The sequence below is a fragment of the Cygnus olor genome, chromosome 5, assembly GCF_009769625.2.
Source record: "Cygnus olor isolate bCygOlo1 chromosome 5, bCygOlo1.pri.v2, whole genome shotgun sequence".
Lineage (NCBI taxonomy): Eukaryota > Metazoa > Chordata > Aves > Anseriformes > Anatidae > Cygnus > Cygnus olor.
This window is the reverse complement of record NC_049173.1, coordinates 6,300,261-6,314,174: the sequence shown is the minus strand read 5'-3', so window position 1 is coordinate 6,314,174 and position 13,914 is coordinate 6,300,261. Positions and strand designations below refer to the sequence as shown.

Sequence of the window (13,914 nt, the reverse complement as noted above, 5' to 3'; positions counted from 1 at the left end):
CTCTTTCAGTAAGAACCTTTGCAAGTTTTTCAGGTTCTCAACAACCATCAAGCTTGGTAGCTTCCAGGATTTGTAGCTGCCCACAGCACACCTAAACCTAGGAGATGATTACAAAATTCTCTGCGTCTGCCTTAAATTTAGGAACTGCACATTTTTCAGATGTGGTCCAGCTCAGTGGTGCTCATTGGCTCCCAAGACACAGGACAAACATACTTATCGTTAACAAGTCTAAGATCTCACACCAAACTCCATACAGGACACGTTGCTCCATTCTAGTCCCATATCCATTTGTGACCTTGGGAGAAACGCGTGCGCCACTATGTGGGTTGACCTGCCCCCAGAGCCTGCAGACCTTGTCAACTCAAGTATTTTGAGCATTCACTTGCTCAGTCTTATGAAACACCTGCAAATACCAGAAATCACACGTGAAAAAAAATAAAACACAGATAACAGAAAAATAAACGCTTTAGGGACCCAAAATAGTCAAGACAAATCTTTCACTTGAGGTTTCTACCTTCTGTTCTGTCCTTTCAATGCATTTTACAGTGCAACAATGGCATGTGGAATCAAGACAAGGAAATAAGGCTGTATGGTAAAAGGGAAAAAAAATTTAAACAGTATTTATGGCATGACGGGATATCCTGACCACAATACTGAGGGCTTGTCACAAGACACTACCCACATTTCACATCTAATCTCAGAAATGAGATAAAGTTGATAAAACACACATCTGGAAGAGAACCAGGCACATGACCATGGTCTTCCACAAAGACAGCGGTGGTTTGGGGTCTCAATGGGAAGCATGTAAGCTTTTTTAAAGCTCAAAATCAAGACGACCTCTCAAAATCAAAACCTTTATCAATCTCTTGTAGACATACCTGTTGAATGATCTGCGTATGTTGGCTCATCTCACTCAGCCTTCAGGAGGAATCAAGCCAAATTTCTGCCAAGAGCACTGCCTTCTATTTCACCCTAAGCATAAAAGTACACAGTCCCCTTTCCTTAATCCATTCAAACACAGAGAGACACTGTGGGTGCATGTACACACACTTAAAAAGGTAAAAAGAGCAGTCTATTGGAACAATAGCTACTTCTTCCATGTTCCAGACAGCACTGGAAACATTGCCAGGGCACCAAGAGCTGTATGTAAGGAAGAACCATGAAGTTTGCTTGGTTTGAAAAGACTGAGAAAGCACAACCTGTCATGAAAGCGCTGCATGCTAGCTCCAGCACACATCGTGTTTTATGATACAAGGAAGTCAACTATTCCCTTGCAGGTAAATAATTTTAGGTAAACAGTGTCATTCATTTCAGTTGGAAATGAGTGACCAAACAAGAGGTCGGACATCAGCTCCCATTCGCACAAGTAGCAAAAGTCTTAGCAGCCTCGGGCTTGTATATTCAGCCTAGGAAAACCAAAATTGTATTTATACAGGTTAAGCCAGCACTAGTGCCAAAGCTGCTGCTGCTCTCATCTCCCTTCACACCGTTGTACGACCTCCTTCCCTTGCTGTCGTCTCCTACGGGGCAGAAACAAACATTTGTGCAGCCACATGGTTAGTCGCTGGGTTATTTTCCTGCCAGACGAACTCTCCCATTTGGTTCACCACATAGTTCACAAATGCTTACACCAGCACATAGCAAAGGGCAAAGTGAATGTAGGAACGAGCAATGAGGGTGAGAACGCTTAAGCGGCGTGTTGCCAAATACAAAATCCCAGTCAGAGCAGCGAGCACATCCCACTGCTGCCACGGAGCCTTGAGAGCCAGACACATTTAAGGATCGCTCGTTCGGGAAGCTGAAGCTTGAAGAGAAGAGGGGCTGTGTGCAGCACCAGGCGATGCAGCGAGGTGCCCAGCAGCACGGCCAGGCGCTGTGAGCAGTGCCATGTTCCTCAGTAGCTTCGCAGATCCCATCTGGAAGCAGAACCAGGAGAGCCCTCGAGTGAACAGCAGGACCCAGCAAGCCCGGCTGCCAGACTTCTTGCACCCTTCAAACAGGCAAGAGCATCCCACAAACAACAATCCCATTCAGGCCGCTTCTGCCACAGCGTTAACACAGGGGTGGTTTTGACATGGTTTTGACAACAGTGGGTCCCCTAACTGCGGACATGCCCATGACAGGAGCACCAGCACCAGAGAGAGGGCAGCGCCACAGCGGGCAGCCATCAGTGGCGTAGGCCGACGTGGGATCGCATCCTCTGGGAATAAAAGACCCGCCCCAGTGTCCAGCACAGGATCACAGACTGGTTGGGGTTGGCAGGGACCTCTGGGTCCACCTGGTCTGACCCCAGCTCCAGCAGGGCCACCCAGAGCAGGGAGCCCAGGCCCACAGACAGGCGGCTTCAGAAGCTCTCCAAGGAGGAGGCCCCACCACCTCTCTGGGCGACATGAACATCACCTGAGGGAAGACAACTCAACCCTTAGAGAAATACTTCCCCTAGAAGGCTCCTTCACAGGTAACCACAGCAAATCAAACTTGTGGAGGTGCCCGGCAGAGCCGGGGCCCCAGGGAGGCCTTTTCAAGCCAAATAAGATCCCAGAACTAAGTTACAGGGAGAGCCTCTTGGTGGGACAGCACAAAGAGCTGGTCCTCTCTTCCCAAGCTCTGAACTCAAGAACACACAACATTGTTTACTAAATTTTGTCCTTCCCTTCATTCTTACAAAACTTTTATGATGTTATTTCAGCTTGATCCAGAAGTATGAGGAGACAGAACACAACCCAAAAGTGTCCTTCATGATTTCAGGGTACCCTAAGCCACCTGATCACCCCACCTCCAGAAGGGTGACAAAGCGCGGTTACAACAAGCCATACAAGAAGAACAGGTGCAGTAGCAGACAAAGGATTAGAACTATTCTTCAGAATTGCTAAAAATAAAAGAGCCAAAAAGCATGTAATTATTTTAGTATATCTTAAACAATGGATACAAGATCACTTTACAGGCAAGTACCTCCACAGCAGAAACTGAAGGCAATGCAACCGAACAAAAATTCAAATGTGAAAAAAGTGACAAAGCTACTGCGAGCTCATCATTTAAAAAGTACCAAGAAGCAGGCAAGGCACCTCAGTACACTAATTAAATATTAGCTTATGGTCCCTCCGCAGCGCAAAGCAGCCAGGAAAAGGCATGTGCAACCCAAGGATGCATCTGAACAACTACTGCTATCAGACAGACGGTTACCACCAGGATCTGATGAGACTTCAACTGAAATCACATTTGCAGGGCTGGTCACTCACACTCAAGACAGATGAGCTCAGCCTGGAAATGCAGAAAAGAGCAACCAGGATGATCACAAGCTTGGGAAGATAGGCTTATCGGAGCAGAAAGAACAGAAAAGGTACTTAAACCGAAACTGACAGCTCTAACCAGTAGCATACAAATTCATACTGGAAATTGTAGTTTTTAACCAGCCACAACAGTAAGTGTGGAACCACCTGCAATAGGAGCAGCAGGGCAAAAAATCAGTTTCATAATGAAGTTTAATAAGCTCATGAGGAAAACTTTTTGATCTGGATGTCTTCAAAAGGTAACTGGATAGCCAAGAAGGGGTCTTCCACTCCTATCTATGTTCCTCGCAGCTTGTTCTGAATCCTGAAAGCGAGAGAGAATAATGACTGAAGAAGAAAAATAAAAAAGGATTTTAAAAAGCTAATTTTGGTGAAGATAGATATATTACATGCATCTTTGCATACTGAATTTATTTCTCTTCCAAAACAACGGCGTGCATGGCACAGATGTTCTAGCATCTGCTCCTTCTGCTCGTAACAGAAATAATTCTTAACGCTCAATCTTAAATCTTAAGAAAATCTCTTTCTTAAATTACACAGGTTCCTGTTCTTCTACTGAAAACCAGTTAATTTATCTTATCTGGCATAAAACACAATACACGTATGTTTTCGAGATCCAAATTTTATTCACTTGGGTCAACTTTTTCATCTTTTCATCATACCTTTCTGTTTGTCTGACCTTAACAGCTGATACAATAGCACAGAAGAAAACTAAAGAATAAGCATTCCCAGTTTGTCTTTTTTCAGATAGCATGTGCAATTTAATATGTACATAATATGGATATCTACTCTATTAGCATATTAAAAAGAATCTCTGGTAGAAAGTATGTATTAACTGATGCATATTTCTGTACACCTTGTGCTGTGACATGGCTTAGCTCACAAGTAAAACAAGTTTAGAGGGATGACATCTCTGCAGCAAAAAGTGGTGGTCGTGATTCAACAAGTTGTCATTCCTTCTTTAGCATCAGTCCAACGCGGCCTTAGTGAGCAAACTGCTTCCCAAGCTGCTGGCAGTGAGGCAGACCGAAGGCCCCAGCAGCCTTTGAATAGTAAGGACTCGGCAGTATTTTTGTTGTAGACAGCACTCAGGTTTCCCTGACAGGTGTAGGTAGCTTTACATCATATCCTAATTCCCTACTGGAATTTCAATTGATTCAGCCATTCTTAATTTCCTGACCTAAAGCACTGTACAGAACAGCTTGCTAAATCTCTGTTGCCTTTACTAAAACAGTGTGAACAGCTGAATGTCAGGGAAGGAAGAATGATCTCTGCTCAGTCCTTAAATACCTCACAGAGCTGACTCTAAATTATTGTTAACATTAAACTGCAAAAAGCTCATCAAAAGAAAGACTCAAGAACATTTTATTGCCATCTTGCATCCACATTCAGATTTAATCCTTGAAGACAGAAGCCTGGGCAAGTATCTTTTAAAATAAAAGATAAGCATTAAAAAGAAAAAAAATCATTTGCAAACAGTGAAAAGTTTATTTCCGTTTTTGAAAATGCAGACATAAAGGGTAAGAGGTAATCTTTGACATGCCAGATTCGTATCAAAAAATTAAAAATAAATCTAACAATTCATGGCTTGCTGAACCAATTCACTTCAAAATAATCACACAGACAAACAGGGCTGAAAGGGACCACTGGGGTCACTGCCTGCATTTTCACGCAGCCAGGCACTTGACAGTCCGGGGAAACCTGCAGAACGTCTGCCCCAAAAGGGCCACAGGCCACACAGAGAGCTCTGCAACCCAGCGCCAGGCTTTTGGCAAATATACGTATACTTTTGTGTAACCTAAAATAGTTGAAGGAGATGTAAAGTATGAACCCCAAACCAAGTAAGGCATTCTCCTGTTGCAACAGGTCACTTATTTAGGAGAGGTGACACTGCAGGAGCTCCTGGTATTAGCATCCAAGGGCCCTACACATACTGAGTTCCAGGCTTGCTTTTAGTTTCTGTAACCAAACAGATCTTAGTGCATTTTTTTCACAAAGCTTCTTTATCTCACTGATCCTCATTTCCCTCAGTATACCTGCAAAGGAAATACTCTTGAGAAAATCCCCACAGTAGCAATTCCAACAGCTCCCCCGCTCCCTAGTCTCATCTGGGAATCTCCTACTTCCTACCAATTTTTAAGGGTCATTCCTCACTCCATTTTCACATAATCCCTAAACAACCATTATCACATCTTGACTCAGCATGAGATAAAATATAGACTGTGCTTCGTAAACAGTGGAGACCTTAAGATTACATTCTTAGTGGGACGCAGCACGATAAATATTTCAGGGATGTCTTGAAATACCCTACAAAATACAACATGTGGCCAGTGGAACAAGTCTCAAAACCAAATATATTTTGACTTATTAAAAAAAAGGAGAAAGGAAAGCCCACCAAAACCTCCTCCCCCACATCCCACGCTGGCCATTGAGCAGGTCAGGCTGCAATTGATCCTGACCTACTTAAAGCCTGGGAGGAAGCATTTTTTTTTGCATTGTAAATTTAATCACTCAAAAAAACTTTTTTCCTTGAGCTTAAAAATAAACAGCAACTGCTATTTTAAAACATACTACATATTGCTATTTTAATATAAGTTGGTGAACATTACTCAAACTTTCTGAAATTAAGTCTTACGGTCACACTCAGTGCAACTACTTCTAGAGGAAGGTATTAAACAAAAATAAGGAGGACGTGTCAGACCTTCGTTAGCTACGCTGGCATCTCAACCATTTCCTACAGATTGTAGGGAATAAAAACCCAGCCCTATTCCAGTGAAGCTGGAGGTAACTTCAAAGGTTATCAAACAGGACTCAAAGTAAGCAAATACATTACTTGCCAAAGAGGTAACACAAACTGTTCTTCCGAAGTTTCAGCACGTTTCAGACTATTTAATCATGGTTAAAATTTGTGCTATGCGTCTATCCCCTTGCTTGAGGGGCAGAGATGAAGAGAGTTGGTTGCACAATATGGGAACAAGAAGCAAGACAACATACGGATGATCAAAGAGGCAAAAGCAAAAAAAAAATACTAATAATCTATTTTATCAAGGTATATTATATTCTTGTTTGTATTTATATCTGCACCCGTTATGCCACGAGCCACACAGATCAGAACAGCCCGGTGTTGTTATTCAGCAGTGGATGCAGGCATTTGGACAAGAGACACAGGGTACACGGAGGAAGACGCACGGCTGAATCCCCACATTCATAAGCTGATCACATTTGAATTTTCATCAGCAATTTGAAGTAAGATAAATATCCACAAATCTGTTCTTTATTACACGGAGCTCCTGCCATGCACAAGCACCAAACTCAGAGCACAGATCCACTGGGCGCTTGTGTGTGGCTCTTAGCGTGCACAGAAATAGCTTGGAAGAAGTATTTTTAGGTGTCTGTTTTAGCATAAACCCCACCTGCCACCCTCTGTAGAGCTGGCCCATTTTGCAAAAATACTCATTTTGCACAATATTTTTGTACGTTCCAATCTGTGTAACATCAACTGAAAAAAAAGTTCTCAAAATTTCCATTCACACTTCACACGGCACCATTTTCGAAGGCAGCTGAAATACACAGCCAACCCAAACCCACCGTTATCCCAGGCTACAGCCGCAAAGAAGGAAACAACAATCCCAAGACACAGATGATCAGTTCTGGACAATATTTGAGCCTACCTGTTTTACCCAAACATCAGCTGAGAAGCACTCGACAATGCTGCAGGTTCTCTCATAAACACCACGCTGCTCTGTAATTACACGAGACCTGTGCACCTACTCAAAAGCGCTGTTGTATTAGGGTCACCACAGCTGTGTTAAAAACATTGTTTCTGGTCTGACAAACAGGGACTAGTATTTCCTTATCCATAGAAACCATGCAATAATAGCTTGGTATTATCTAGCAGTACTAAAAGCAAATTAAAAACACATCAGGGGAGTATACCCTTGTGCATGCACCCCTAAAAAGACTGAAAGCCTCTGAACACAGAATTTTATGTTTGGTTGGTTTTTTTTGTTCTGTTTTTTGTTTGTATGCTCCTGGACATATTTAAATAATAATCTTACATAGAAGTTGATAAGTTTATTTCTTCCACCTCCCCAACCCCAAATCAAAATAACTACTTCACCAGGGAATTTTTGATTCTGCAGACCCTCCAAGAAAGCAACAGCCACCCTAAATTCCAGGGTGACCATCAGTCTGGGTGACCCAGTACAAAAACCCCAAAACCCAAAGGGTAAGTTGTTCAGAAAACATAGGACCCCTTCAGTTTCTAACACTGTGGAGGTGCCCACTTAACATCGACTGTCTTCAACCTTCTTGGCCAAAGCAGACTTTGTACACACAAAACAAAGTTTTCTTGACTATTAAATCTCTAAGGAGATCCCAGACTGAATTATTCACTATCGTCATTTTGGGGAATTACATATTACTGTGAGTTATTGGGCTCAATCCTGCAAGCTTTATGCACCAACAGCCATTAATGTCCCACAGGGACAAGCTGGGCAAACAAGGCTCCTTCCACAAGGACCTTGGGACTACTTTTCAGAACAGCTGAGTGAGGTTGTTCCTCTATATCATATTCCTGTCCCTGAAATGATCCCCTTGAAACTAACCCACATCCTTAACATCACCACTTCCATCTAAATGCCCATCCAAGCTGCATCCACCCCTCAGAACCCCAGGCACCATTTCGGCTAGAGGCATAAGGCCTTCTACCCTTCACCAGTATTTCCCCCAAGAAACACTTTGACGCTCCCCGCAGGGCGATCATCTTACCTACTTCCACAAAGGACGTAAGCCAAAGGGATCCAAACATGAGAAAGCTGGAGGTTGTGGATACCGAAGGCGACACGTGGGCTACGAGCCATCGTGCAGCCAGCAGCCAAGCGCTGAGAAGAAGCCAAGAGCCGCAGGCAGGGGCTGCAGCTGGTGACCGCCGGTGCCATTGCGCAAGGGCAGGATTGGAAAAGCAGCCGCAAGCAGCCTCCTGCCTCCGCAGGGCATCGGCCTACGGAGGGCAGGAAACACCACCCTGGATGTTTTTGTTGGAAAACCCTGTAAAACAAGTTTGGTGACACCCACTGCAGCATGCCCTGAATCCGACGCACGGATTAACCAGTCGAACAAAATTCCCCAGTGAAAAACACGCTACGGTTGGGTCGTGAAAATTCAGAGAGCAGGCCACATTGCCAGAGCGGCCGACCTCGATACAGGAAGCAACACACCTCTGTTTGTACTGGCGAAGCATAACCATTACCCGCTGTCCTCCCACTACCACCTTCTCTTCGTCATCTACCTACCTGGGAGGCTGGAGGGGGGTACGCCAAAACTGCAACCCTGCCGTCAGGGATTGATGTGGTCATTAGAACAAAAATACACGTGTAAGTGAATTTGGTGATCCTACAGCGTACAAAAGGTTCTCCCTTCTTTTTCCCCCTTTTAGGCCTTCATGTGTCACCTTATGCTTCATGCCCTATCACCACCATCCTGACATGCTGAGTCTTCAGAACTATGTTGTATTAAAAATAGAACGCATAACTCAGGTGGTTTAAGGAGGTATATGCTTACTCATAAAAAATACTCCCTCCCAAAAATATCATCTCTGATAGCAATTTGTGTCATAGTCTGCAGAACTGCCAAGCAGTTGGCTGCAAAACTTTCAAATGATGGAACTGAGCCACCTGCGAAATACAGCGTTTTCTTTAATGCTGATTTTCTGTAGTTCTTACTAGAAATATGGGGCAGGGAGGGAATATCCTTGCTGATCAGCCCTTATGTAAATGTAATGCACCTGAACACCAAGACGATCAATCTCCACCTTTGATCTGAACGTGCTCACGTGGAAGAAGGACCTTCTCCAACACGAAGCGCAGAAAGGGCATCTCCTGGCGGCCCCTCCGTGTGGTCCAAGACCTGACAATACCGATTCTCACACTCACTTCTCGGGCCAGTCCCCCGAAGTCACTCGGATGCAATCACGCTGAACTCTTATCAAGACTCCGAGGGTGGAATTAAGCCTCACTCCTAGGCTTTAACCGATAAAGTGTTAAAACTGTGGGAATGCGCATAATAAAGGTAGCTTAACTGTAATTGCCTAAAGAAGTGAATGCACTAATAAGATAATGGTATGTTTTGGTTCTGCTAGCGAGGCAGTCATTTCTCACTCTGGGCACAGAGTCAAACAGAGCAAACTGTCACCAGCACCTGCACCGTGCCCCCACCTACACAGCAAACAGTTGACACTGAAAGGCAAACCCGTGTGACTCCTGCACGGCAGCTTTTAGCAAAACCAGTTTCAAGTGAAGCTAAATGGTCCATTAAATGACCATACCAAAAGTTGCTCTTTGTTTTTGACAATATACAATTAAGTCACTTTTTCCATCCCCAGGGTACCCACTCGAGAGGCATGTTAAAACTCAATGCCTCACCACTGGCTGCGCAACCGTTTACAGCCTATACACACTTTGTAACTTACTTTTTTTCAGACATAACATGTCAAAAGTTGAATATGTTCAGGTCTTTTTTACTATAGGGAAAAAAAAAAAAGGTCCAATCCTCCAGGCAACTACTCCTGGAGAGGAGAGCTTGCTTCACAGCCCGCTGGGAATGGAGGTCAAGGAAGGCAGGGAAGCAAAACCTCAATATCTGGTGGGCTTCAAAGACGTTTTGGACTCGGCTCCATACTTCTCATTGGAACATTCCCACAGGCATCATCAGCGCACAAAACCACTCTGTTCATTACCATTCACAAGATCAGGCCCTCCAAGACAAGGGCCTACTGACAACACACAAACATCTACTACCCAGAAAGGAGAAAAATCAAAAAAACAGATCCAGACACCTGAGAAGATTCTTATTAACCCTAGCAGCAAGGCCATACTTACACCAGATATTGTGGAAAACTGGTCGGGAACTACTTCTCACTGGTTCTTTGCTACAGAAATAAATATTCCTGAGTTCTTGTTCAAAAAGAAAGACTATAAAGGAGTAACAGATTATTAAAGGGAAACTTGAGCACTCTCTCAGAGAAACGAGAGCCCAAACTTGACGTAAAACTCAGCACAAAAGGCTACAGCTCTGCTCTGTTCCACTAGCAGGGGCCTTTCCACCACCAGGGAAACAAAAAGTATCATCTGTCTGCCGTGCTGGAGGAGTGACCATTAAATTCACAGAGAGCAGAAACAAGGAAAAGAACCGCACGGCCCAAAGACCTGGTTGGAGACATGGAGCCTTTCATTGCCTGTCCTGGGGCCTCAAGGATACATATTTGTGTTTTTGGTACCCTGCCCAAAGACGCTCACCCTTGCCTGCCCTACCTGAGGATCACCCTGCTGCAGAAAGCTTCCTGTGTATTTCACAGGCTGCTGATGCCACCTGGGGAAAATGCGTCAAGCCGGTCACTCCCAGAGCGTTAAGGAAAACCGGTTAGAAGACAAAAGCCTTCCTCAGCTAGCAGGAGTGTTTACAAACGCGCTGAATGCCAGAGTGTGTCCGAGCATGCCAACTTGAAAATAAGTCAAGCACCTGGACCTCAAGCACAAAAGGCTGACTCACCTGCATGGCATCTATTATCCTCTGAAGAGACCCCAAGTTTGGCACTCCAGGGACACAAAGTGCTTTCAGGAGGCCGATGGGAGCGTGACTTCTCCACCTCCTTCTCTCCACCTGCGCGCAGGGCAGACAAAAGCTGCGGGATGACTTCCCAGGCTGAGGCACAGACGGACCTACAGACACGAGCTTTCATACGGCACAAATGTTCCCCGGCACCAACCCACCTACTCTAATCCAAGGGTAAAAAAGAACAGCACGGAGATTAAGACCCACAAATGCAATTGCTTAAACTCACACTCCAGGAAGCTCTAACACCAATTTTGTTCCCCATCCCACCCTGCAACTCCTGAAAAAACAACGCATTAAACAGAGCAAGCACTTTAGTATGAGACACTGTGTTAAGCAAGTCGTGATGAAACCGTGCTTTTTTTGTTCACATTTTATCCTCAAAGTTGTTTGCTTTTCAGACTACAGCTAACTCGAGGACATTTCCTTTCCCTGTGCAGAACTATCATGAGCTGGGGCTGCAAAGTTTTTTTTGGCTACTACCAATGTGAAAGCTGCTTTAGAAAAGCAAGCAAAAATAATGCTTGGTGATGACAGTTATGATGCAGCAAACATCAAGCTTGCTTCGTGGTCATTCCCAGCACCATCAAAACACATTTTGCTTTGCATCGCCTTCACTTCCACTTACATATAGAAGAAAAATACACAAAATGAAAATCATCACTCACATGAAGTATGGGTTGTGCAGTGATCATCCTCCTGAGCAGCACCTCCTGCAAGCACCTCATTCACACCAGTGACAATCCTAGAAGGCCAGGGTAAACCGAATCCCCCTGCCCGAGCTTTGAAAGGACTACAAAGAGACCTGAAAACTCTCGTCCCACCTCAAGGAGAAAAGCTGTATCCTCCCCAGCACAGCTCTTTTCAAATTGCAGCACTTCTAGTAATCCACAAGTGATCCTTTTATTCTCAGGAACATAAACTTTACGTAATATGAAGAGACAGTTCCTTGTGATTTGTTTAAGCTAAATCCAAATCCAAGCTATACGGTGTTCGAGCAAAAGAGAAACGGAGCCTCTGCATGCTCAGGCTGTCAAGTAAAGCAAACACATTAACTCCCTCAGTATGTATTGGGGAAATTGCGTGGGATCATCCAAGATCAAAGGTTTTTTCTGCATGGCTGCCACATACCTCCGTGGCTACTTTATGCTGTACGACTGCTATGAGGACAACCATTCTCCTGGCACACTGCTGAAACCAGCAACTATGAAGCATGTGAGCATCGCATATAGAGATGTATTTATTTATTTTTGCCAGCACTGCATATGGCTACACAATTGCAAGGTATGGTCTAGCCCCACAGTAACTTATTCTGCTTTTAAATCTGTGCTCCCAAAACAGCACAGCTGCCTGGGAGCAGTACAAGGAGCTAATCCAGTTGAAAACAGCTGAAGACCCTAAGCTGGATCACCTCCCTAACTGGCTCACCATTCAATGTCAAAAAGGAGGTAAAAACACGTGGATTGGGCCAGCCATGTGACACTGGGGACATCTGGACTGCAATTAGCTGGGGCTACCATGAAGACTCAACGGGAAGTCAGCACATGTGGCCAGTCATTTCTTGTTTTTACCAAGCCACCGCTCATCTTCTTTCTCCCTGTCACCTTCACACATGGCATGGCCAATGATGTCTTCGTGTACAAAGCATAAAAATATTTTACGCTAACGAAGCCAGTCACAAAGCTTGTACCTTCTAGAAGCCAAGGGCAAGCAGGGACGATACCACTCAAACGGCAGGATCGCAGACGCTTGGCAAGGCGCAACCTCTCCGTTCATGATTCAGTTTAAAAATGCCGAGACAAAACCTGCACACAAAGGAGCAGGTCTGCCAAAGCATCTCAGAAAACATAAAGGACCCACAGAAAAGATACCCGGGGGGGTGGCCACGCTGCAGGTTTTTTCTGGTAGCGTCCTCGATGCTGCTTATCCCCATTTCCTCCCTGTACCTGCACTGGCATCACAGCTTGCTGCCTCTCGGGCGTGCTGATACAGCTGTTTGGGGAACTGGGACATAAAGCACAACAGAAAAAATGAAAGAATGGGGGCAAAAAAAAGAGATACCATGCCCCCAGTAACCCCATTCTTTTTTAAACTCTGCTGTTTCTTTTTATACGCGGTTTCCCTTCCTCCAGGACCAAAACTTCAGTTTTAATATCATGTAGTAGCACTGAGATGATTCTGTGGGTTAGCTGCCCAAACACTGGGTTATTCAACTCACCAGTCATCTGAGCTCAAGGCTGTAACGCAAAATAAAACCCTTAAAAAACTCCAAAACTATACTGCAGGGCAAAGGTGAAATATAATTACCTTAACAAACGCAAATACCTTTTCTGGAATGCCTGATTGCTGCTCAGAGGATCGGCACAGACTAAGTTTAACACTTTTCATTACAAGGCTCTCAAATGGCTATTTTTGTTTGCTGTGGAAGCAGGTTGTTTGAAAACAAAGGGTAGCTGGCAGAAGTTCTGACATTCCCCTTACAGCACACTTCTGAAATGTAGAGATCCCTGCAAAATCTTGATTATTCCTCTCATCAGTTACGTACACTTTTACATCGCAGGACAAATACACAGGCACAGAAGGGTTTGTATCCCGAGTCATTTAGCACCATAAAAAAGGAAGAAATTAATGAGTCTGTTATTCATTACAGCTGCTCGATAATGTCCAGTAAGTAACTGGTTCATCAAATAAAGATGAAAATGTTCTCTGAATACGGTACAAGACAAGTCCTTGCAAGATGAAAAATAGCGTTCTAGGCGAGTAATCGTGTTATCGTACACACAGGGGAGCCAGCTAAAACTGAACAAGGAAACCTTTTTCTGGCATTTTCTAACTTCTGAGAGCAAAACTCAGTAACAAAACATGGAATGTAGCTTTTGTGTACAGTTTTTATATACCTCAAGATACTCCAGGCAAAAGCACTCAAATCAACTTTAAAGCACCTGAAAAAAGCCTGCAGAAATTAGGAAAGTAAATATTAGTTTTACTAAAGACGTTCCTCCAAATTTGGAAA

At 44.2% G+C, this 13,914-nt stretch overlaps 1 protein-coding gene across 2 annotated transcripts in view; it reads right to left on the bottom strand.

Annotated features, from left to right (window-relative positions):
* Positions 1 to 13,914, bottom strand: part of MNAT1 (MNAT1 component of CDK activating kinase) — a 124,589-nt gene that overhangs the window by 95,037 nt on the left and 15,638 nt on the right. Inside the window, exon 1 of one of the 2 annotated variants that reach the window (XM_040560556.1) lies at positions 10,839 to 10,864. The exons of the other annotated variant lie outside the window; for it this stretch is intronic. Coding sequence (XP_040416490.1) covers positions 10,839 to 10,849 — 11 coding nt within the window. The 5' untranslated portion in view covers positions 10,850 to 10,864. Of the gene's footprint in view, positions 1 to 10,838; positions 10,865 to 13,914 lie in introns of those variants that run through there. 2 annotated transcript variants of the gene reach the window in all.